Source organism: Lemur catta, chromosome 5 (assembly GCF_020740605.2).
Source record: "Lemur catta isolate mLemCat1 chromosome 5, mLemCat1.pri, whole genome shotgun sequence".
Classification (NCBI taxonomy): domain Eukaryota; kingdom Metazoa; phylum Chordata; class Mammalia; order Primates; family Lemuridae; genus Lemur; species Lemur catta.
Window position 1 is genome coordinate 113,588,148 of NC_059132.1, and position 25,996 is coordinate 113,614,143.

At 46.3% G+C, this 25,996-nt stretch overlaps 2 protein-coding genes across 4 annotated transcripts in view; one reads left to right on the plus strand and one right to left on the minus strand.

Moving 5' to 3' along the window:
- The window catches only part of TMEM192 (transmembrane protein 192), a 25,828-nt gene extending 8,057 nt beyond the window's left edge, over window positions 1-17,771 (plus strand). For all 3 annotated transcript variants that reach the window (XM_045552551.1, XM_045552549.1, XM_045552550.1), the window contains exons 3-6: window positions 1,117-1,381; window positions 5,330-5,464; window positions 10,041-10,143; window positions 16,428-17,771. In XM_045552551.1, coding sequence (XP_045408507.1) covers window positions 1,117-1,381; window positions 5,330-5,464; window positions 10,041-10,143; window positions 16,428-16,566 — 642 coding nt within the window. In that variant the 3' untranslated portion in view covers window positions 16,567-17,771. The remainder of the gene's footprint in view (window positions 1-1,116; window positions 1,382-5,329; window positions 5,465-10,040; window positions 10,144-16,427) is intronic.
- Window positions 17,772-24,206: 6,435 nt separating this feature from the next.
- On the minus strand, window positions 24,207-25,613 carry LOC123638840 (putative tripartite motif-containing protein 75). Its single transcript, XM_045552649.1, has one exon. The coding sequence runs from the start codon at window positions 25,611-25,613 to the stop codon at window positions 24,207-24,209; it is 1,407 nt and encodes a 468-aa protein (XP_045408605.1).
- Between the last annotated feature and the right edge of the window lie 383 nt (window positions 25,614-25,996).

The following is a 25,996-nucleotide window of genomic DNA, read 5'->3' on the forward strand; positions in this document are numbered from 1 at the left end:
TTATATGCTACATTATATAAAATAGATCAGTTGAGTTCAATGTACATTGAACAGCACAGAGAATATGTTGACTTTTCAACTTTTTGCTTTGTGGGGATAAGAATCTTGAGTTGCCATAGTGTTGCAGAATTTTAAATTTAGGTTTGTGTATTTGTTATGTAGTTAAAGTTAAATATTGTGATATTGGTGTTTGGAGATAGGAAAAGGCTTATTTGATTTGGTTGAAGTGATAAGGTAAAACACTGAAACTTTTAGATTTTTTTTTTTAAATAGGAAGTTTTTGTGTGGTTAGGGAATAAGGGTGGGGAATTTTAGGGAATTGAAGAGGGAAGTGTGTGTTTTTTTGGTTGTTGTTGTTTGTTTTTTTTTTTGAGACACAGTCTCACTCTGTTGCCCAGGCTAGAGTGCCGTGGCATCAGCCTAGCTCACAGCAACCTCAGACTCCTGGGCTCAAGCGATCCTCCTGCCTCAGCCTCCCAGGTAGCTGGGACTACAGGCATGTGCCACCATGCCCAGCTAATTTCTTCTATTGTTAGTTGTTTGGCTAATTTCTTTCTATTTATAGTAGAGGTGGGGTCTAGCTCTTGCTCAGGCTGGTCTCAAACTCCTGAGCTCAAGCAATCCTCCCACCTCGGCCTCCCAGAGTGCTGGAATTATAGTCATGACAGCTTGATTTTTTAAATTATAGAATCCTACTTCCTTATCGTAACAAGTAAAACATTATGAAAGTGAACAAAGGTCAAATTGTAATCTTCCTTTTGTCTCCTTCAGCCTTCTCCCTGAGTTAATAAGTGGGTCAGTTGCTTCTGTCTCCTTCCATGCCTTTTGTTAAGTTCGTACAATATATACAAAGAGATCAGCATGCATCTGAAGGGATTTTCCCCATTTCTGTAAAAACCCTGTATTTATGACTGTACAGCAGTGTTTCTCAGACTTCAACATGCATCAGATTCCCCCCAGCAGTTTCCGTACCAAGGTTTATAAAAGTTATTTAAAACTCATTTATAAAAATGGAATAGTGAGAGTCATAGGTGTAAGAGAGTGTGCTGAGACGGTGATTATTGGTTCCTAAGTCCAAATATTGACTATTAATCCTGCTGCTTTCCTTTTCACCAGGTTGTGTTTGTGATTTTAGCATTTTTAACAGGTGTGCTTTGTTCTTACCCTAATCCAAATGAGGACAAATGCCCGGGAAGCTACACCAACCCCTTGAAAGTTCAGACGGTCATAATCCTTGGAAAGGTTATTTTGTGGCTTCTCCATGTACTTCTCGAGCGCTACATCCAGTTTCAGCACAGCAAGGTCAGAAACCGCGGCTACAGCTTGATCTACCGATCGACGAGGCATCTGAAGAGGCTCCCGCTGATGACACACTCCACTGGTGAGTCCCGTCTTCGCCCCGTGTCTTGGTGGCTTGTTTGAGTGACACAAATGATGGTAGAAAGCATGTGTGCAGTTAGATTTTATGATCAATTCTGTTCTCTCATTTTTGTAACTGATGTGTATTGTAGCCACTAAAATTTGTATCACCTTAATGTCTTTTTTTTTTTTTTGAGACAGAGCGTCACTCTGTTGCCCAGGCTAGAGTGAGTGCCGTGGCGTCAGCCTAGCTCACAGCAACCTCAGACTCCTGGGCTCAAGCGATCCTCCTGCCTCAGCCTCCCAAGTAGCTGGGACTACAGGCATGCGCCACTATGCCCGGCTCATTTTTTGTATATATATTTTTAGTTGGCCAGATAATTTGTTTCTATTTTTAGTAGAGACGGGGTCTCGCTCAGGCTGGTCTCGAACTCCTGACCTCGAGCGATCCACCCACCTCGGCCTCCCAGAGTGCTAGGATTACAGGCGTGAGCCACCGCACCTGGCCTCACCTTAATGTCTTGATGCTTTTTTTTAAATAAAATGTACAGCCTTAATTTTCATTTGAAACCTGTATCTTTTATGAACATGGTGTGCTTGTACACCTGTGTGAAATGTAGTTTTCTCCCCTTTTGGTATCAGCTGGTTTATTCATCCCCAGGAGACAGGGATACTGTTGCCATTTGATATTTCTGAGGATAGAAAGAGGGAATTTTTTTTTTTTTTTTTTTTTAAAGCTCAGTGCTTTTCTTGTAGTAGGAGATAGTGACGGTAAATTCCTATGAAAGAGGGACTGTTTTATAATGAGACGCATTATCCAAAATAGAAAACTTGAAAAACGCATAGGCCCTAATTTACGAAGGCAAGATCTCAGAAGGCCCATGCAGGATTTAAAATGCATGAGGGGCCGGGCGCGGTGGTTCATGCTTGTAATCCTAGCACTTGGGGAAGCCCAGGCGGGAGGATCGCTTGACACCAGGAGTTCAGGAGTGCATAAATGAGTGCTTGCTTTTCTTTTTTTGTTGCAGACATTTTAAAGGCTTCACGGAATTAAATTGAAATTCTTTAGGTAAAGTTGGCACTAAGTTATAAATAATTTAGTGTCAAAGATTCTGCTTTTGGCCAGGCACAGTGGCTCACGCCTGTAATCCTAGCCCTCTGGGAGGCCGAGGTGGGAGGATCTCTCGAGGTCAGGAGTTCGAGACCAGCCTGACCAAGAGCAAGACCCTGTCTCTACTAAAAATAGAAAGAAATTATATGGAAAACTAAAAATGTATACAGAAAAAATTAGCCGGGCACATGCCTGTAGTCCCAGCTACTCGGGAGACTGAGGCAGGAGGATTACTTAAGCCCAGGAGTCTGAGGTTGCTGTGAGCTAGGCTGACACCACGGCACTCACTGTAGCCTGGGCAACAGAGCGAGACTCTGTCTCAAAAAAAAAAAAGAAAACGTTTACACGCTTCACGTCTCTTCTCCTTCCTTAGTTCCAAATGCATTTTCATCGCTTTCTTTTTAATTTTTTTGTCCCTTTTACTATTTTTTTAGGAGCTGCAAGCAGAGAATATACATTTTGAACCCTATCAAATAGTATAGTTACATATATCACGTTACATATTTGGGTTTTTTCCCCATCAAAATGAAAACTTGTCCCTTCACTGGAAACAGTAATTTTTGACCTGCCGGATGGGTCCAGTCCGCAGGGCTCCTCTCTGGGGCTAGCGTGGCTCCCAGAACTCGGGGAAGCACTTGCCTATCTTCACTCGTGTGTCATAAAGGGTATTCCGAAGGGTACAGAGGGACAGTCTGATGAAGAGGTGCGTAGGGCCACACCCAGAAGGGTCCCCAGTGGAGGAGGAGCTGTCTACAAGGAGTTGGGGGACTCCTCCCTCCTGGCAGCCTGAAATCTCATCAAATCTCTTTAAATTCTAGCCCCCCTCTCTCCCTTGAGTTGGTGGGTGGGGCTGAAATTTCCAGCCTCCTAATCTCCTGGTGTTTTTGGTGACCAGCCCCATCCTGAGGCTGTGTGGGGGCCCCGCCAAAGTCACCTGATTGGCATGAACTTGGTGTGGTGGGAAGGTTTGTTATGGAGACAAGAGGCACTTTGTCACTTACAGAATTCCAAGGATTTTAGGAGCTCTGTAAATTTCTGAAAAACAATTTTTTTTTTAAGAGACAGGGTCTTGCTCTGTCACCCAGGTTGGAGTGCAGTGGTGTGATCATAGCTCATGCAGCCTCAAAATCCTGTGCTCAAGCAACCCTCCCACCTCAGCCTCCTAAGTAGATGAGACTACAGACACACACCACCCTGCCTGACTAATTGCTTTGTTTTTTTGTAGAGATGGGGTCTTGCTATTTGCCCAGGCTGGTCTCAAACTCTTGGCCTCAAGCGATCCTCCCGTCTCAACCTCCTAAAGTGTTGGGATCACAGGTGTGAGCCACCACACGTGGCCAGAAACCAAATATTGTAACTGTTGGGACTCAGAACTCAGAAGCATGGCACTTTGGCGTGCTGAGTACCTTGGACAGAAAGACTACAAGGGCCTGAGAGCCAAGGTCTCTCTGACCTTCTCCTGCTTCCCTATTTTTCTTTCTCCCCCAGTGAGTCACAGAAACCAGAATTCCTCTTCCCCAAAGTGGGTCATAGAAAGTAGAACTCCTCATCTCTGGCCGAGCGTTGCTCCCACCTGTGATCCTAGCACTAGAACTCTCTCCCATGGCAACTCTTAAAGCCCAGAAAGGTCACTTTCTCTCTTCTCTCTTGAAGACCCTCACTCCAGAGGGCTCCTGCCCCATACAGGGTAGGTTGGAGGGGGAATGCTACACAGAGAGACTAAGAAGACTCCAACCAGACAGGCCTCCTGGGTTTCCCCCTCAGTGTCTTAGATCATACACTTTTGTCCAGTCCCATTTCAACACAGCTATCCATGCTTCCTTGACCCTAAGAGTAAAAATAGAAGGTTTTCCCGAGGTCTTTGGTTCTGTCAGAATCCCGAGTTTTGGCACCGAAGGTGTCAGGGTGCGAGTCTGCCCTGGGTCTTGCTGTGCTCGTGGCCAAAGAATGACCAGGCCAGGCCCACCAAAGTGTCGAGTCCAGACTGTTATCCCGGTCCTCTGACTCCTTTCTTGGAAACATCACCGGCAAGGCCAAGACGACGGCGTCACCTCAGGCAGGGGCAGTTTCACGCGAGCAGCTCTTCACTGTAGAACAACACGGGTCCGTCTCTGTGAGTGGAGAGAGACTGAGGGACCCACTCGCGGCCTCTTGCCTTCTCGTATTGTTCCCTGTCGTTAGCCCAGGCTGAGGCAGGGCTCCTGGGAAGTGTCGGGTGTTATCAGATGATCAACAGGTGCCCTCAAAACTCCACATGCACATGTATGTACGAGCTCCCTCTAAGAAAGCCCACCTGGAAGGGGAGGTAAACTGCAATGCAGATTCAAGCTAATAGTGTATTAATTACCCTTAGGTTACTCTAGATCACTTTCTAAATCTTACAGTACTTGGGCTGGGGAATTCCTAGACTGATAAGGCATCCCTTCCTTCCCCAGGTGTAGCAGCTGATCGGGATAGGATTAAGGGTGGGGCAGCACAAAACCGGAGTGCCTGCCCTTGCCCTTCTTCCCGGGTGGGGCAGTTGTTTGAGACAGCACCAAAGCAGGGAGCCCTTGTCCCAGGAAGAGCCAGAGATCCTAACTATCTACCTAAGAGTTCTCCCATGTCCTGTAAAATTTGGATGAAGTAAATTTGTTATGCTTTTCTCTTGTTAAGCTGTCTGTTGTTCTAGGAGTGTCCGCCGTGCCCCTGAGGATGGGGAAGAAAGGCATCACACCCTTTCCATCCCTGCATAACAAAACACACTGCTGTCACTCTCACCACTCGGGAAGTCACAAGGGGTTGGGAGCTCTGTGTGAGGAACCAAAGGCCACGTATGTGTTTCTCACTGCACACCGTGTTCTGTGTTTCTCCCCGCAGGCAACACCGCGCTTCTGCTCGTGCTGTGCCTGCAGCACTCCTTTCCCGGGCCCAGCAGGGTGTACCTCGACCTCATCCTGGCCATCCTGGCCCTGGAACTCATCTGTTCCCTCACCTGTCTGCTCATTTACACAGGTGAGAATTACAACTAAGCTGTTCTTACAAAAACCTTTAACTGCTTCCTTTCCTCCCAGTTTGAAGCATGACCCATTATCTGAGTGACCGGGAGGTTTTTTCCACGTACCTGAGAACATACTTAGCACCTGTATCTCTCACTACTGACCACACCAGACTTCCTGAATTTCAAGCCGGCAGGAAGGATGGAACCACTGCCAGTGAGTCACTTTTCTAAGAGGGAATCATCGATAAATTTTTGTCAATTAAAATGAATCTTCTTCATTAAAACAAAACACAAACTTCTACTTCCCCAAAGTCAACAGAAATGTAAGTTTGGCATTTAAAGTAGAAATAAAGAAATACAAAATAAATAAATAAGAAACAAAATTATAGATGCAAAACTGCATTTAGACCAAACTTGCTTTAGGGAAACCATTTAAGAATACACTTTTGGCCGGGCGTGGTGGCTCACGCCTGTAATCCTAGCACTCTGGGAGGCTGAGGCCGGCGGATTGCTCGAGGTCAGGAGTTCGAGACCAGCCTGAGCAAGAGCTAGACCCCGTCTCTACTAAAAATAGAAACAAATTATCTGGCCAACTAAAAATATATATAGAAAAAATTAGCCGGGCATGGTGGCGCATGCCTGTAGTCCCAGCTACTCGGAAGGCTGAGGCAGGAGGATCACTGAAGCCCAGGAGTTTGAGGTTTCTGTGAGCTAGGCTGACGCCACGGCACTCACTCTAACCCAGGCAACAGAGCGAGACTCTGTCTCAAAAAAAAAAAAAGAATACACTTTTTTCCAAGTTTAGTCTGTCTCTCTCTGAAAACCCTCAGTGGTAAAATTAAGTAGGTTTCCGGTACATTAACATGAAAAGTAGTATGGAAGGATACTTTAACAGGAAGATTCTAAAAAAATCCTGGAGGAATCTAGATTTCATTCCTGCTGCAGTATTAACATGTAGTAAAATCTGTCCATAACAGCATCTAACTTGGTGGCATTAAGCTTATAGTTGCTTTGTGACAATAACTACATCCATGTTGAAAGATTCATTTTTCTGGTTATCAAGGAGGAAGTCAAGTGGGCCTTAGCTCTTGTTTTGTTTTACTGATTTTTTGTGGGTCTCTTTAAGGCCAATAAAAGGGTATTTATAGTATGAATGGAATGATAAAATGATGAATGATGTCACATGCTTAATCAATTTGTAAGTTTGTATTTATCAGCTAACAATTAGCCAAATTAGGTACAGGATTGCAAAAAAGAAAGATGCATACTACCCAATTTACTTTATGGAACAGAATGAGATTTTAGTTTTATTTATTTATTTTGTTATTTCAAAATATCAAGGGGGTACAAATGTTTTTGTTATATGGATACCTTGTATAATGCCCATATATGCCTATCATTTAGTTCCCAATTATTAGTGGGTATGTGTGACATTTGTTTTTCTATTCCTGAGGTACTTCACTTAGGATAATGGTCTCCAGTTCCATCCAAGTTGCTTCAAAAGACATTATTTCATTCCTCTTTATGGCTAAATAGTACTTCATGGTATACATACACCACATTGTTGTTTTTTTTTTTTTTTTTGACACAGAGTCTCGCTCTGTTGCCTGGGCTAGAGTGCCATGGCGTCAGCCTAGCTCACAGCAACCTCAGACTCCTGGGCTCAAGCGATCCTCCTGCCTCAGCCTCCCGAGTAGCTGGGACTACAGGCATGCACCACCATGCCTGGCTAATTTTTTCTCTATATATTTTTAGCTGTCCAGATCATTTCTTTCTATTTTTAGTAGAGATGGGGTCTCGCTCTTGCTCAGGCTGGTCTTAAACTCCTGAGCTCCCACCTTGGCCTCCCAGAACGCTAGGATTACAGGCGTGAGCCACCGCGCCCGGCCTGTCTTCTGTGTCTAAGTGACGAATGTGTGCCAGGTTTCTTTGCTTATTAGACCATCATGTGGAAGATGCTGTCTTAGGGAAATACGATGGGACGTGAACAGCGGGAGTCACATTCGCTGGCAGCCCTGGCCGTGACACTCGGCACAGCTGGGCACCCCCTGCTCTGAAGTGATGCTGCAGATGGGTGCGCAGCTCTTGGGATATGCTGAAGCCATTCCCTGAATCTCACGCTTTGTTTTCAAACTCATTTTCAGGCGTAGGGAGGAGTGTGGATGTATACTTTAAATGAGTGAATTGCATGATATGTGAATTATGTCTTGATAAAGTTGTTATAAAAAAGGAAAGATTTTTTAAATATCATATGTGGAGCTTTTAAAAATTTGGTGCCTGGGCCTAAGCTGCCTCCCCTGCCCCAACCCACACGCTGAATACTCTGATTCATTCTGAGTTCCACGTAGGCAGGTGACAGTCCAGGTTGGCAGTCACTGTCTTCACTGAGACCTGGCACACTCCATGCTGTTTCTCCCTCTTTTTACCGTCTCTGGTGGAGACTGCTCATGCCAGCGGGGCCCCAGAGTCACTGTTCAGACGGGGCAGGGCCCCGTACGTAGCCGGCATCCAGAGCTGCGGAGTTCTGTGTCATCAGGCCTGGGTTATCTCTGCTTGTCTCTACCTCTTCAGACTGACTTGTCCCCACCTGTGTTCGCCTGCAAGGACTGCCGTGAAAGAACGTTGCAGACTAGGCGGCTTGAACAACAGAAGTTCATTTTCTCACTTTTCTGGGGGCTGGAAGTTCAAGGTCGAGGTGTTGGCAGGTTTCGTTTCTCCCGAGGCCTGTCTCCGCGGCTTGCGGACGCCGCCGCTCGCGCTGTCCTCACATGGCCTTCCTCTGTGCACGGGGCATTCCTGGTGCCCCTTCCTCTTCTCATAAGGACACCAGTCCTGTTGGATCGGGGACCCACCCTGAGGACCTCATTTAACTTTAATTTCCCCTTCAAAGGCCCTGTCACATTAAGGGTTAGCACTTCCACATACGGATTTGGGGGGAATGCAATTCAGTCTGTCACACCCTGATCCCAAACACCTGCAGGCTCGCGGTGGCCTCCACCTGCCCGATTCTCTGGCTCCCTGCGGGCCTCCGCCTGTTGGCAGTCGGCGCCCGCTGCTCGGCTCCCTGCCTGTGCCATCCGCTCCCTCGTAGCACATCTGCCCCTTGCTTGGTGTCGGGGGCTTCAGCGTGCGGTCACCGGCCCTCATCCTTCCCACCCTACATACTCACCCTCTGCGTGCTGATGGGCACCCCCGACGAGCAGAGCTGCCCACGCCTCCGCGCACCCACCTGCCGCATCAGCACCCGCGGAGCCGAGCATCGCTCCCTCTTTAAAACCTCCGCCCCCTCCTTCCTCCCTCCACCTGCTCGGTAAACCAGAGCCCTAGAAACCCAGGCTCCATCCTGGGGTCTTCCTTCCACCTCATTGTGCGAGGGCTGGGCAGGGTGGGTGATCAGTCAGTCCCCAGTTCTGTTTTGTTTACCTGTTTCTCAAGTCTGGCTCTGGCTCTAGCCCTGCCGTTGCCTCGGGCAGGTGCTCGGCATCTCCTGCGGGGGTGAGGCCGGGAGACGCATTCCAGGTTCCCTCCGTGCTGACTCTGGGCCCCAACCCCGGCCGCGGCCAGTCCCTGTCTGCGGCCCGGTAGGGACCAGGGACCGGGCCGCAGAGCAGGTGAGCACGGCGAGCCGGGAAGCTTCGCCTGTGCAGCCGACCCGGCCACGGCTCGCATCCCCGCCTGAGCTCCGCCGCCACCCGCCCGTGGAAAACTTGTCTTCCGTGAAACCAGTCCCTGCTGCCAAGAAGGTTGGGGGCCAATGCTCTAGTTCCTGTTCCTCACTCCCGCCCACGTGATCGTGTTCCTAGTTAATTCCTGGCATCAGCGTCGTGACTGGCCCCCACTGGCCTGCTCCTCGGGGATGCCCGCGAGATGCTTTCGGTCACGGCCCGGTGCTCCCAGGACGAAAGCTGGACGTCTGGCGGGACACCCCCGCCGCGCACGCGGGGTTCCCTGCCCAGCTCTCCGGCCTCCCCTCGTGCGCGCACCCCCCCCACCGTGCGTGTCTCAGGACTGTGGCCTGTGTCCGGGCTCTTCCCACACCTGAAATCCCCGTCTTCGTTCTCCTGCTCCCTGTGATGAGGCTGCAGCCTCCTCCCCGCCGTGGAATCGCCTGCGGGGTTGGGGTCTGCTTTCCGGGCTGTCGCAGCTTCCCATGCAAACCTCGGTCTACGGTACTTTTCATGCTGTCCTGGAATGTAGACACCCACGTTTTGCCCGGGACCGGGTGGTGCCAGCGTGGGGCTCCGAGGTCCTGCCTCCTGGGTTAGGTGCCTGGCGCTTGCCTGACTTCCCTGGACTTCACTCTGCCCATTCGTGGAGTGACGAGAGTGCCGCCTCGTGGGGTCATGAGAGCGGAACGAGGGCTTCCCTGTGCACACTCCGACTGCGCCGATGTGTTGTCGGTGCGCAATGAAAGTAGCTATTGTTACTATCAGTGCTGATGTGATTCCTACATTGCAGGGCTTAGTACAGGCCACAGTAGCCATTGAAGTAACTTCAGTACGTTAATAAGAATAGCTAATTAGTATAATTTGAATAAGTAGACATTTTTTTCAGAATTAGACCTTACTAATCATGACTTTATTATTTTAGTGAAAATCCGAAAATTTAACAAAGCCAAACCACAGCCTGATATATTTGAAGAAGAAAAAATCTGTGCCTACCCCAGCAATGTTACCTCGGAGACTGGATTCAGGTAAAGTTCAGGTGGGGAGTAAAATACTTAAGTTTTTTTCCCCTAGAAGGCTAGAGAACATTTTAATGCTTGGAGTTTATGACTGTTCATCTATGCTTTTATAATTATGTTTGATTTGTTTACTTCCTTTCAGCTGTGGTGAAACCAAGTCTAAATCATCACACATAAATTTACTAAATCGTTCACATGTTTGATGCAAAAGTAAGATTAACCACTTAGACAACCTATTTAGCCTCTCAGAGCTTTTGCTGTTATTGTTATTGCTTTGACGTTACTGTCATTGGTTGCTCCCTCCCTTGAAGTGCTGTTATGGTAGGCTTCTACAACCTCCTGGTCTCTCTGTTTCTCTCTCTTTTTTTTTAGACATAGAGTGTCTCCTTGTTGCCCAGGCTGGGTTTGAACTCTGGGGCTCAAGTGATCCTCTTGCCTCAGCCTCCCAGGTAGCCAGCCTGCCCTCTCTCTGCCCTCTCCTTGTTTCTCTCATGGTCTCTCCCCCAGTGACGCCCATGGCTCACAACATCATCTGTATCTGTTCAAGAGCTTGGGGCCAAAACGGTTGTTTAAAAACTATATAGGCCAGGTGCAGTGGCTCACACCTGTAATCCTAGCACTCTGGGAGGCCGAGGCGGGTGGATCATTTGAGCTCAGGAGTTCGAGACCAGCCTGAGCAAGAGCGAGACCCCATCTCTACTAAAAATAGAAAGAAATTATATGGACAACTAAAAATATATATAGAAAAATTAGCCAGGCATGGTGGTGCATACCTGTAGTCTCAGCTACTCAGGAGGCTGAGGCAGGAGGATCGCTTGAGCCCAGGAGTTTGAGGTTGCTGTGAGCTAGACTGACACCACGGCACTCTAGCCTGGGCAACAGAGTGAGACTCTGTCTCAAAAAAAAAAAAAACTATGTAAACATGAAGTTTGAAAGGGTCAAAAGAAATAAGAAAAGAGAAAAACAATAAAAAAAAAAGAAAACAGGCCAGGCGCGGTGGCTCACGCCTGTAATACTAGCACTCTGGGAGGCCGAGGCAGGTGGATCGCTCGAGGTCAGGAGTTTGAGACCAGCCTGAGCAAGAGTGAGACTCCGTCTCTACTAAAAATAGAAATAAATTATCAGGCCAACTAAAAATATATATACAAAAAAATTAGCCGGGCATGGTGGCGCATGTGTATAGTCCCAGCTACTCGGGAAGCTGAGGCAGTAGGATCGCTTAAGCCCAGGAGTTTGAGGTTGCTGTGAGCTAGGCTGACGCCATGGCACTCACTCTAGCCCGGGCAACAGAGTGAGACTCTGTCTCAAAAAAAAAGAAGAAAAAAACTATATAAACAAAAAATGAGGCAATTATTAATCCTATGGAAAATAGAAGGTTGTACATGAAAGGAAATATAATAGACCTTCACATGCCTTAACTGTGGATAATATTTACATAGTGATAATAGTATAGTTTCTGAATATTAATTTTTTTTTTTTTTAGAGACAGGGTCTCACTCTGTCACCCAGGCTAGAACTCCTGGCCTCAAGTAATCTTCCTGCCTCAGCTTCCTGAGTAGCTGGGACCACAGATGCATGCCACTATGCCCAGCCAATTTTTTTTTTTTTAATTTTAATTTTTGGTAGAGATGGGGTCTTGCTATGTTGCCCAGGCTGGTGTTGAACTCCTGGCCCCAAGTAATCCTCCTGCCTCAGCCTCTTGAGTGGCTGGGATTACAGGCATGTGCTGGCTCTGAATATTGATTTAACTCAAAATTGTAATATTACATACTGGGTTGAGAGGATACAGAAAGAGGACGTGAGTGAGTGTGTGTATGGAGGTGAGGAAAGTAAGAGCTAAATCCCGGCCAGGCGCTGTGGCTCACGCCTGTCATCCCAGCACTCTGGGAGGCCGAGGCAGGTGGATCGTTTGAGCTCAGAAGTTCGAGACCAGCCTGAGCAAGAGCGAGACCCCATCTCTACTAAAAATAGAAATTGGCTTCTTTTTTTAATTTTTTAAAAAATATTTTAAAAATTAAAAAAAACAGCTAAATCCTAATGTTTTGTATAGGAAACCTAGTATTGTGTATAGCTAAAATTAAAAAAAAAATCAAGAAATGGTATAATCCTATTACTTAGAAATTTTGAGATAAATATAGAAGAAATGACAATCACAAACAGTTAAAAGTAGTTACTTCTGGGGCATGAGTGAGTGAGGCGGTTGTTGTTTTTCATTGTGAACCTTGTAGTGAGGAATAGTTGACTATGTTTGAGAATTAAGTGGTTATAAATAAATAAATAGATCCCGTAAATATGTTGATGGCTCCCAAACTCGTGTCTCTAGCTGTAAATTTTCTCTGGGGCCCAGAATTGTGTGTCTGATGCCATCAGCATCTCCACTTGGATTTCAAAAACCAGCATCTCCGACTCCACACGTCCCGCACAGCCTCCTCCCGGCCCGGTGCCTGTGCTGGCCCCGCCGGAGCGCGAGGCGTCATCGCGGGACGGCTGCCGGCGTCACCCTGGACCCGGCTCCGGCCCGGGTGGTCCGTCAGCACGTCCTGTGGCTCTGCCTCCACCTAGCGTCCCGAATGCAGACGCTGCTGGCCGGCCACTGCCGTCTCCCACCCTGGGGTGCGAGCCCCCCACGCCCGCCTCCCTTTCCGTCCCCCCGCTAGCCCCGTGTGCTGGCGCTGCCCTGCGCACCCGGGGGAGCTGAGCCCGGGCCTCGCGCTCGCCCTCGGGGGCAGTGGGCGCGGTGGCCACTGCCCCTCCCTCCAGACGCCGCCTTCCCTGGGCTCTGGGCCGTGGCATTCTCCTGGTTTCCTGGCCATCAGCCCGCCATTCCTTCTTCCCCTTGCTCTTCTTCCTCTTCCTGATTTGTAAAGGTTGATTTGCCCAAAGCTCAGCCTTCAGACCTCCTTTCCTCTTCACCTGCATCGGAGCTGCGGTTTTCTCATCCGGCCGTTGGATCTGAGTGATCCGGAACACGGTTCATTCCTTAAGGCCATCTGAAATGCACCCCGCCTGACATGGGAGTAAAGTCAGCACATGAGCAAGTGTGTTCTTTAGGGGCTTGAGAAATTGACTCACTGCCAATACTGATACACTAGTAAAAAAAAAAAAAAAAAGAAGAAGAAGAAAAGAAACTTTATGCGTGAAGAAAAGAAACACTTCAAAAGGCTTGTTGAGATAAGCACAGTTCAATCTATTAGTAGCAGCGCCGTCTCTGGACTAGCGCCTGTGAACTTGAGCTGCTGTCAGGCGCGGCGTGAGGTGCCGGTGAGCTGGCAGCCCTCTGAACAGGGTTGCGGAGGAAGCATGTTGCTTGTCATTATAGTGTGAGATGTGAATACTTAATGAGAGACAGGTTCAAGGTTCTGCATCTTGGGATGGTTATCTTGGTCCCAAAGTGTGATCTGATGGTATTTTTTTATTTTTTATTTTATTTTTTTGAGATGGGGTCTCCCTCTGTTGCCCAGACTGGACTGCAGTGGTGTGATCGTAACTCGTGATAACCCTGAACTTCTGGGCTCAAGTAATCCTCCTGCCCCAGCCTCCCAAATGGCTGCGACTAAAGGTGCACACCACCACTAGTTTTTTATTTGGTAGAGATAGGGTATCACCAAGGCTGGCCTTGAACTCCTGGCCTCAAGCAGTCTTCCTGGGTTTGCCTCTCAGAGTGCTGGAATTACAGGTGTGAGCCACCATGCCTGGCTTGGCTGAGTGATTTCTCAAAATGTGTGGGTTAAGGAGCGTTACATAACACTGCAAGGCAGAACAGGCTACGTGTAGAGAACACGGGATTTATCTAGACTAACATAGGCAGAAAGAAGAAAGAAAAAAAATAGAGAACATGGGAAATAAAGCCAAGGAGGTAGCCGCTGGAACTCGGAAACACATAGGATGCCCTTGAGAGTGAGGTGTGGGGCAGGGAACAAGGACATTACGTGGAAGTCAGTGTATAGAAGAGTTGAGTCTACTCAGCATACCCCTCCTCGGGTCCACCAAGGTAACCTGAAAACCGCTGGGCACGGCTTTGTGCACCGGTAGGCCCAGCTTCTCAGAGACGTGAGGTGGGAATATGGATCACTGGCGCCTAGGAAGTTGAGTCCAGCCTGGACCACATAGTGAGACCTCATTTATAATTAAAACATATATGTGTGTGTATATATGTATATAACCTAAAGACCTTTATACAATAAACAGTATTTTTTCAGTGAGTAGCCCAGCTCAGGAAAAAAAAAAAAAAAGAGTAGAGAATCTCCAGGTACTTTACACATATTAAACATATTTTTTACACGTTTGTTATGTATTAACATGTGAAGACCAAAGAGTTTAGGTAAGTTATTAAGGTCACATAGCCTGTGAGTGGAAAAGTTAGGATTGGAATTCAAATAGTCCTTTTCTGTAGCCCATGCCTGTGACCACATTCTTTATAAGCATAACTATTTGTAATTACTTATAACTATTTGTAATTAGTTATAAGCATAAATCTTTTTTGTTCACATGGGATCATTCTATGTACAGTATTCTTCACCCTGAATATTTCACTTACCATCTCTTGAAATGTTTCATTTAAACACATATATAATGTGAGCAAAACACATCCATTAATATTTTATTACTTGAATAGGCAATTTTTAGTCACAACATTAAAATTCATTTAGTACGTTTTTGTCATTATTAAAATTGTCATCATCACTATTCTTAGTTACTAATAAATTAGTGGAAGGAATATTCTGGTTTCTCTTCAGATCAAATAAATTGTTTACCTTTTAAGTTAAAAAGGAAAGGCTAGCAGGATGGTGGCCATGAAAGTTGGAATCCACCGAGGAGTATGTAACAACCCGCCTGCCTAATCAACTAGCCAAAAAGAAAAAAAAAAGTAAATATAAAAGAAAAAAGAAAGGAAAGGCAGGGTTCAGTGGCTTATGCCATTAATCCCAGCACTTTGGGAGGCCGAGATGAGAGGATTGTTTGAGGCCAGGAGTTCAAGACCAGCCTGGGCAATAAGTGAGACCCCCATCTCTACAAAAAGTAGAAAAATTAGCCGGGTATAGTGGTACATGCCTGTAGTCCCAGCTACTTGGGAGACTGAGACAGGAGGATCACCTGAGCTTAAGAGTCTGAGGTTACAGTGAGCTGTGATTGGGCCACTGCACTCTAGCCTGGGCAACAGAGTGAGACCCTGTCTCAAAAAAGAAAAAAGAAAAAAAATAATTTAGTAGAAGGAAATTAAAAACACTTTATAGCTATTATTTGGAGCAGGGAGACCAACGTGAGCTGGGCCAGATGTGGGGGCTCATCCCTTTAATCCTAGCACTTTGAGAGGCCAAGGTAGGGGCATTGCTTGAGGCCAGGAGTTCAAGACCAGCCTGGCCAACATAGCCAGACCCCATTTGCACAAAAAATAAAAAAGCTAGGCATGGTGGTGAGCCTGTAGTCTGAGCTACTTGTGAGGCTGAGGCAGGAGGATCACTTGAACCCAAGAGTTCAGGGTTACAGTGAGCTTTGATCATACCACTGCACTCTAGCCCTGGCAACAGAGTAAGACCCTGTCTCAAAAAAAAAAAAAAAAAAAAAAAAAAGGCTAGGTGAGTGATGTAGGAAGGAGTTAGGTTTGTTTTTTTATTTTATTTTATACTCTACTATTTTTATTTGTATCAAATGCAAAAAGGAAAAAATATGTTTAAAAAAATGTTTCTCATGGTCAGAGTTGTCTATGTAATGCTTGGTCATTACTTGATTATTGAACAAGTTTTTATTTCAAGAGTGGAGGTTACTATAAGGATACATGAAGGCCGGGCGCGGTGGCTCACGCCTGTAATCCTAGCACTCTGGGAGGCCGAGGCGGGTGGATTGCTCGAGGTCAGGAGTTCGAGACCAGCCTGAGCAAGAGCGAGACCTCGTCTCTACTAAAAATAGAAATAAATTATCTGGCCAACTAAAAATATATATGCAAAAAATTAGCCGGGCATGGTGGCGAATTTCTGTAGTCCCAGCTACTCGGGAGGCTGAGGCAGGAGTATTGCTTAAGCCCAGGAGTTTGAGGTTGCTGTGAGCTAGGCTGACGCCACGGCACTCACTCTAGCCCGGGCAACAGAGTGAGACTCTGTCTCAAAAAAAAAAAAAAAAAGAAAAAAGGATACATGAAAAAAAAATCTCATTTGGGAATATTGCCCTGGCTATGACGTCTAAGAAAAGGTAGCAGGTACAATATGCTGTACTGAAAACCGGTAGAGACCTGCCTGCAAGGAGACTAATGAGTGTTGGTGAGTACGTATAACCCATTTATATTTTGGTGTCTGCAGGACTCTTTCACGGCTAGAAGAAATCATTGAAAAGCAAGGAGACATGATAGTGTATCTGAAACGACACAATGCCCTGCTGAGTAAGCGGTTGTTGGCGCTCACTTCCTCGGACCCGGGCTGCCAGCCAAGTAAAACGTGAGGGGCTTGCGTGGCCGCGGCTGCAGAAGACTCCAGAGTCCCTTGGGACCGACTGCCGACCTGACAAGCGGCCACAGCAAGTTGTAGCTTTGCTGAATAACATTTTATAATTTTTGTTGGAAACCTGAATTTGGTTCTGCCCTGGGTGGCTGTTTAATATATAGGGCTTGTGGGTCATTTGAAAGGTGCTTTGTAGAAGCCTTGGCAACTCGAGGAGAATGTTTGTTTTGTACCTTTTGAACTTATTTAACTGCTTGGTTTATCTTAGATAAACTATATCGTAGATATAGTTTAAGTATGTCCATGACACATGACATTTAAAACCCTGTAATAATTTGGCTATTTATAGAAGAAGTCAGACAAGGCAGTCTATTTTAAACAGGGTTTTAATCACATAAGTTCTTCCCACTTTCAAGCTAATGAGAGAAGTGATTATTCCTTGTGGTGGGTGTTTTTCCTGCATTGCCTTATCATGTATTGCATATGCTCGTGTGGTGTTGGGTCACTTTATTTTGGCCCTTCTTTAAGAAGTTGACATACAATTCAGTATTGATTATACCTTCATTGGCTCAGTGAGTTCAATTATAGAAAAGAAATCTTCTGTGGTTTTAAATTAGTCTAAAAAGAAAAAAAGAATCCTTTTCTAGTCTTGGGTTATACTTAAAAATTATGATGGGAATAAAATGTCATATCAATTTATTTACAGGTATTAAACTTACCTAATTCTCAAGATAAAAATGAAGTATTTTTATGAGCACTGGCATTGTTTATCTGTCTTTTCCCAGTATGCCCCTTTGAGTTAACTGTTTCTGGTCAGCACTGTTGCTGCCTCAGGAAGACTTTTGGATGAAGGCTTAATATGAGGGGAGGGGATATTTGTGATTGTGTAGGCTGTTAATATTTTTTGGTCATTAGCTGAATATCCAATATTTGATTTGAAAAGCTGTATACAACTTCCACTGAAGGGTTTCAAGCAAGGAAGTGACAATGTCAGTTTTAGTTTTAGGTGGATCAGATTATAATTCAGCACGGAGGAAATACGGGTGGCAGAAGGATATGGCGCTGAACCAGGGCAGGTATAGTAACATTATAAATATATATATGTATATGTATATAGACAGAAGTATATGTATCTGTGTGTGTTCCAAATGACAATAGCATCATGACGTATTATATAATTAAAAGTTCATTATTTTTTAATGGCAATATTGAAAAATGCAAATAAAATATAGGAATGTATTGGACGTAACTTACATAGGCAAGGGATGTATTCATTTGGTCACATCCACGGTTGGCTGTGGAGGGCAAGTGGCTGTGCTAGACACGGCCATGCGGGGGCTTCTAAAGGTTTCCTGCCAAAGGAAAACTGAAGAGCTGAAGAACCCATCGACTTTGCCTTCAGCTGTTTTACTTTTCACAAGGAAAACAGCAGTGGTGGATGATTAACGCTTATTTTTTTTTAATTCAGTTTGGACCTGCAGTCACTTTCTGAGATGGGTGGGACGAACTTGGTTTACAGAGAAAGGTATAGTTAGAGAGTGAGGATGCCCAGGTTCTAATATAATATCTGTGTAATCACCGACACTTTTCTAAATGCAATAATGAACATTTCAAACAAATGAAAATGAAGCTAAATATCAGAACTAGCAAAACAGAAAAATGCACAAAACAAATGTTAAGCGTTCTCTTCACTTGGCTGGCACTGTGCCAGCACTGTGGATACACACATCGAAGACAGCTGCAGCTCACACTCTACGGAGGGAGAGGAAGAGCTTGCTGGGCTCCGTGCTGAATGCAATAACGGCGGTAAGCCCAAGGCGCTGCCCTCCTTGGCAGAGGCTTCTCTGGGGTCGGGGTTTGGGTAGAAGGGTTTAGGAATTCCAGGCAAAATAATGAGTCAAGAAGCAAGGCAGACAACTACAAAATATCACAAGCACCACATACAGCTTGAGCCAAAAGCGTGAGGCAGGACGTGGGTGGAGGTGGACGGGGCCAGACAGGAGAGGGCTTCATGCTGGGGCTGCGGAGCCTGCCCCTGACCTTGCTGGTGGGTCCACTGAAGGGTTTGCAGCAAGTGACAACGTCAGCTGTGGTACAGGAGGATCAGATTAGGAAATGTGGCAGAAAGATACAGCTGTGAACTGGGGCAGGTATAGTAACATTTTACTATAAATGTGTGTGTGTGTGTGTGTGTGTTCCAAATGACAATAGCGTCTTGACTTCTTATAAAATTAAAAGCTCATTATTTTTACATGGTAATATTGAAAAATATAAAGCAAAACAATTATTTGAAATTCCACCACAAAGGAATTGTGCTAGTTTATACTGCTGGTTGTCCCATACGCTTACCAGTTTTGGGTGTTATCCTATTTAATCCTAGCCCTTCTGATATGTCACTGTTTCAAATTGCATTTCTTTGGAGACTAATGAAGTTGAATGGTTTTTTCCATATCCTTTGGCTTTTTATAAATCTTTTGTGACATGTGTATTCAAGGCCTTTGCTTGTTATCCTCCTGGGATGTTGTTTTTCTTAACCAATGTAATCTTCCTGTATATATTAAAGGTAGTCCTCAGTGTGCATTTGTTAGAAATGTGCCCTAGATTGTCTTGGGATCTTTTGCTGTTTGCTATTTAAACCCTGCAGGCTGGGCTCTTCCTCCTGCAGCACCGGTGGGAAAGTTCACACCAGTGAACACCCAGAGCCCCGCAGGGCTGCTGCTCACCGTGCTAGGGCCCCCAGGGGCTGGGGTGAACGTGAATATACCTGGGCTTCTGCTGTGGCCCTTTATCTTCTTCCAGGAATTCAATCCAAAGCCTTATTTGAGTCAAGAAAATTCTTTCTCCTTTTTTATTTTCCTCGAATTTCCTCAGGTTTTCTTAGCCTCAGCACTACTGACTTTTGGGTTGAATAGTTCTCTGTTGTCGGGGTCTGTCCTGTGCCTTGCAGGATGTTGGCAGCATCCCGGTTGCTAAGATGCCCATAGCGTCCCCCCACTGTGACAACCAGAAATGTCTCCCCATCCATATGCACTGCACTTAATTTTATTTAACACTTGATATTTAGTTGAGAGCAGATTATGTGCCAGAGGGTGTTTCAGGTGCTGTGCTTACAGGGGTCAATAAGACAGAAAAGGTTCCTGTTCTCATGAAATCTACATTTTAATGGTGGGGGGTAGGGTGGGGTGGGAGTGGAAGGATGATGGCAGTGAGTACAATAGGCCAATAAGCCAGCTGTTGGGTTTGATAAATGCAGTTATTCTTCCTCTCTAAATTGGACCCTATGGGTTACTCTTATGTTAATATGGCTTATAACTTCTGTAACCATTCAGAAAATCAAATGCCAAATGGAATGAATGTATGTCCTCCTTTCCCCATCCTTTTTACAGAAAAAGCTAGAAAGGCATGTCCTTTAACAAGTCTGTCCATTTCAGATAATTTAGTGGTCTCACTGTCTGATCAGAAGTGCTTTTATAAATCTTGAATACAAAATTCTCACCCAATAGGCACTTGTTTTTTGTTTAGACAGGGTCTCACTCTGTCACCCAAGCTGGAGTGCAGTGGCATCGTCATAGCTCACTGCAGCCTCAAACTCCTGGGCTCCAGCATCCTCCTGCCTCAGCCTCCTGAGTAACTGGGACTACAGACATGTGCCATCACACCTGGCTAATTTTTCTATTTTTTGAAGAGATGGTGCTTGCTCTTGCTCAGGCTGGGATAGGCTCTTGAATTCTTGAGGAAACAAACTGTGAATATATGACAATCACAAACTTAAAATCTCAAAACATTCCCTAGGTTTCCTAAGGAAAATTGTTTTTGTTTCATTTGTAAACCAAGGAAGCCTGTCTCTAATTTTTTTTCTCCCCTCCTCTGTATCCAGTCTAGCTTTTCACCTTATTACTCTGCTGAAAATGTTCTTGTCAAGGTTACCTATAACCTCCTTCCATATTGTTTAAATAGGGCCCTGGAAACTCTGCTCCCCCCCGACTCCTCACCCCACCCACCCCCAGATCTTCTGTTTCTCTGCTGCAGTCACGTTGTGGTTTGTGGGTTGCCGAGCACACTCGCACCTCAGGACCTTTGCACGTGCTGTTCCCGCTGCCTGGAAGGATCGACTCCCGTGTATCCTGTATCCCTTTCAAGCCTTTGTTCCAAGGTCCCTTTCTCAGTGAGCCCCGCCCTGACCACTGCTTACAGCTGCAGCCCTCCCCACACTCGGCTTTCCATCTCCCTTTTCTTGTTTTCTGTTGTACTTGCCCCCTCCCACACAGTAGTAGTTCCCTTTTAGCCATGGATGGCTTTCAATTACCTGGAGTCAATCGTGGACCAAAAGTATTAAATGGAAAATTCTAGAAATAAGCAATTCATCCGTTTAAAATTGCATTCCGTTCTGAGTAGCATGATGAAATCTCGAGCCTTCCCACACTGTCCCACCCTGGACGTGAATGGTCCCTTTGTCCAGCGTATCCCCCACTGTTGGTGGTCCCTGCCCCATGGTCACTGAGCAGCCGTTTGGGTTATCAGGTCGACTTTCTCAGCTTCGAGGTGCTTGTGTTCCAGTGACCCCTATTTTACTCAGTAATGGCCCCAAGGCACAACGGCAGTGGTGCTGGTGATTCATATATACCACAGAGAAGCTGTGAAATGCTTACTTGAAGTGGAAAGGTGACAGTTCTTGACTTAAGGAAAGAAAAAAAATGCTATGCTGAGGTTGCTAAGAACCTATAGCACAATAACATTTTGTGAGAGAGGCAGAGACCACATTCCCATAACTTTTATCACAGTATATTGTTATATTTTTCTATTTTACAATTATTATTAGTAACTCTTACTGTGCCTGATATGTATGTATAGGAAAAAAACATAGTGTATGTAGAGTTCCTTACTGTAAGGGTTCAGGTGTCCACTGGGGGTCTTGGAACGAATCCTTGCTCATCACGGGGGCTACTGTGTGTAATTTACTTACTAACCTTGTCTCTCTCCCCTGCAAGCTCCGTCTTTGCTCATTACTGTATCCCCGTACCCGGAACAGTGCCTGGCACAAGGAGGCACTCAAGCATTTGCTCATGAATTAATGTAACTAACTTTAGTGATTTCACCGCTGAATCTAGTAGAAAAGTGACTCTTGCATAAGCTCCGAGGTCGTCTATGTCATCCAGCCCTAACCTGGGCTCAGTTTTCACTTCCTTTTTAGGAAATCCTGAACTGAGAGATTATTTTAAAGGTCTCTTTTAGAAGTTCACCTCTAGGACACAATAAAAAATAACAATATCAGAAAGAGATAAAAGACTGATAGTTTTTATAAGACAAAAAGAGGTAAGACTGATACTTTTTATAATCAGTGGTATTTACTATTATCCTGAAGTGCTCATCAATTCAATACACTTGGATAAAGGGGAAGATTTAATACTATGTGTATGGGATGGTTTTATATCTAGAAAAGTTAAGAATTGACTGTTAAACTATTAGAAAGCAAGAGTGGCAACCTGTAAAACATCCAGGTCAGCAGCTATCTTACCATCAAGAACGAGTTTTAAATACAGTGGGAAAAGGCACCATTGATGATCATGTACGAAAAAATAGAATTTTTTTAGTCTTTTAGAGCTCTGCTATCATTAATAATCCAATCTCCTATTAATAAATCTTGAAGATGTTTCTGTGATTATAGGGGAACTAGAATATGTTCAAATAGAAAGTTTAGCTGGGACACAATGGGTCACACCTGTGATCCCCACAATTTGGGAGGCTGCGGTGGGAGAATGGCTTGAGGCCATGAGTTCAAGACCCGCCTGGACAACATAGGGAGACCCCCATCTCTATGAAAAACGAAAAATTTAAAAAGAAATAGAAATTTCAAATTGGGGGAAATATAAGTTATTCAATAAAAGAGTTAAACTCTATATATCACCCTCAATAATCATATCCATTTCAGATATAGCAAAGACTTAAAAGTTTAAAAAATGGGCCGGGCGCGGTGGCTCACGCCTGTCATCCCAGCACTCTGGGAGGATCGCTGGAGGTCAGGAGTTCGAGACCAGCCTGAGCAAGGTGAGACCCGTCTTTACTAAAAATAGGAAAAATTAGCCGAGCGGGTGCGGGTCGCGCGGGTCCCTCCGCCGGGCCGGCTGCGCGCGGCTCCCGGGAGGAGAAGCCGACGGGGCGACCGGCGCGGCGGGGCGGCCTCGTCTCCTGTCGGCGCTGCGGCCGGCGGACCTGCGCTCAGTCCGAGCCTGCCGGAGGGGGTGGGCAGGCGCGGGGCACCGCGTGCCACTCGGGTCGCCGCCGAGCTTGCTGTGGCAGAGCCTCCCCGAGAGGAGGTGGCCGCTATTGCTGGTGTAGAAAATGAGGGCGAGGAGACTGGCCCAGCTGGGTGGGGTCAGAGGACAAAAGGCTTTTTATGCTGTCCTGAGATGCTGAAATTTTACCCTGTAAGCAGTGAAAAGTCTGAAGACTTTTAAGTAAACACTGGTGTGTTGGATCGTTTTGGCTATAGCGTGGACGATGGGTTAGAAAGTGGTAAGAGTTGAGTCAGGAGTTGGAGAGCAGCCTGAGAAAGAGTGAGACCCCCTCTCTACTGAAAGTAGAAAAAATGACCCAGGTATGGTGGCAAGCACCTGTAGTCCCAGCTACTGGGGAGGCTGAGGCAGGAGGATCGCTTGAGCCCAGGAGTCTGAGGTTGCTGTGAGCGAGGCTGATGCCACCGCACTCTAGCCCGGGCAACAGAGGGGGACTGTCTCAAAAAAAAAAAAAAAAACCAACTTGTCAGAGATAGTTATAGGTGGCTTCATAGTTAACAATGCTCTCAGTTGCTTTTCAATTTAAAGTGATTATTTGAATCCTGTTATTCAAGGCTAAAACACATAGCTCTCTTATTTTTGAATTCAGTTTAGAATAGTTTTAGCATTTAGAGTAGTGTAAAAAGTTCTAAGCTACTGCATACATTTTATGATTTGGATCACTGGTTTTTTTTAAAGCACCATTAAATATTCTAATACTTTTAGTTTTGTAATTTAGATTGTGAAAGGAATAATGGATGCTAAGTATTACATCTGTTTATTGGGAAGGGAATTTTGTTACGAACAACCAGGAATCTTTTATATTGGAGCACAGGTTTTTAAAAAACCATAATTTAAAAACCATTTACCCTTGAAGAGTAAAATGTGAGTGTTTAGCAGGGACATTTCTAAGAATAGAATAACTTAGGCTGGGTGTTGTGGCTCACGCCTGTATTCGTAGTACTCTGGGAGTCCGAGGCAGGCAGATCTCTTGAGGTCAGGAGTTTGAGATCAGCCTTAGCAAGAGGGAGACCCTGTGTCTACTAAAAATAGAAAGAATTAGCCGGGCATGGTGGCACGCACCTGTAGTCCCAGCTACTCGGGAGGCTGATGGAGGATCGCTCGAGCCCAGGAGTCTGAGGTTGCAGTGAGCTGTGATGACGCCACTGCACTCTAGCCAGGGTGACAGAGCAAGACTCAGTCTCAAAAGCAAAACAAAACAAACAAAATTTCTGCTTGGAAATGCTGAAACGGTGAAAGAAAAAATTGGAGGGATTAGATTTACAGATTTATTAATACACTATCGTAGGCACCTTCCATTAAAAACAACAACAACAACTAGTAAAATGGTTCAGCCTCAGGGGACTTTTCATTCACAATCTGCTCCTGTACAAACCCTGAGAGGCTTTGAATCAGGTCCTACCCGGAAATAAGGCCGAAGAGGTCCACTGAAGGTGTCACTGAAAGTACAGATGCGAGATTTCTCGGCCATGTCATAGAACGAGATCTCACCCAGCTCGTAGTCCAGGAAAACGCCAATGACTCTGTCCTTCACGTCTAGAAGAGGGGCTGGAACAGCTCCGGGGGCGTCGTAGCCACTGTCCTGCAGCCGGACCGCCCAGCACCCCTGCCAGGGCGATGGTGGCCTCCTGGCCTTCGTGGGAAGAGAGTCCTTGCACACGCCAACGGCCCATTCAGACTTGTCTCCCACTTCCACTTCCCAGAAGTGCCTGCCAGAGTGAAAATACGGAAAACCGAGGACAACCGGTCTGCCTGTAAATCTTCTTGGAAGAGCACGAACCTTTTGTTTTCTCTTTGTAAATCTCACGCATTTCTTATCCTCAGAGACCATCAGGTTCGGGTGTGCCGTTTCGGGGTCTAGCATCACATCTACTTTGAATCTCCTTATGATTCTCTCAAGGGCCGAATACTGGGGAGGAAAACTGCAGCCTTCTCTCCTCAAATGAATCGAGAAGACTGATGGGCTAGCCTCATTTTCAGACCTGTAGAAAACTTTAATTTGTGATAGCATTTCCACTTCAGACAGCCCGCTGAGCTCTACGACCTTACTTAATTGACTTTTGAGTGTGGAAAGGTAGTTTGAAAATGCTGTTATGTTGGCACTGAGTTTCTGTTCAATGTCCTTCTCTTCTTCGTCTAACCTGGAGAGCATTGCATCTTCCTCACGGTCTAAAAACTGGTTCAGGTGCTCAAATTCAGAGGATAATTCTTGCCTCTGGTTTTCCACCCTCTCTCTCAGTTCCAAGGGTTTTTTCCTTTGAATGCTTATTAATTTTTGAAGGTCTGCCAATCGCCTCTTCAGGGCCTCCATGTAACCGCGGAGCCTCTTCCTGTGATGAGAGGCAGCCTCCTCTACGGGCCTCACGTGGTGGCCGCGGTGCTCCGGGGCCTGAGTGCACAGGGGACACAGCATCTCCAGGTCCTCCTCACAGAAAGCTCTCAGGACCTGGCTGTGCTTGTCGCACAAGGACGTCTCTTCCTGCCCCTTTTTATTGCCTCTGGGGCTGTGCAGCAGCCTGGCGATTTCCACCATCCTGCCCAGCTGGGTGTTGCTGCGGAAGTGCCCCTCCTCGCAGCGGTAGCGGCAGACGGGACACGGGAAACTGTCCTGCAGGTCTGCCCAGGACTGCTGGACGCAGGAGCGGCAGAAGTTGTGCCCGCACTCGATGGTGACCGGGTCCCTCAGGTAGTCCAGACAGATGGGGCACTTGGCTTCCGCTTGGAACCCTGCCACCGCTGCCGCCACTGCTGCCATTGCGCTGTGCGGGAAGGTCGCGGCTGCGGTGCGCTTTCCTCGGGCGCTGGCGCTCCGGGTCCCCGTGAGAGGCAGAAACGCCCTCAGATCTCACCGTCCTTCTTGGAGACAGTGGCGATCTCGCTATGGTCCCACTGGTTTCTCCCGGTGGTGGCAGCGCTTGAGTCTTGAGTCCTCAGGCGCCTTAATTCTGGCTGCTGCGGGGAGTCGCACCCGCGGCCGCGCGGGCCACCTGCTCTGTCGCCCTGGCTGCTCGGCTGCTGCCTCGGTTGCTGTGGGTGGCAAGATGCTTCTTTCCTTTAAAAAAGCAAACCAAACGAAATGAAACAAAATCCTGACTTTATTTCAGGGGGTCCTACCCTCTGCCATACCCTGGTTAATCA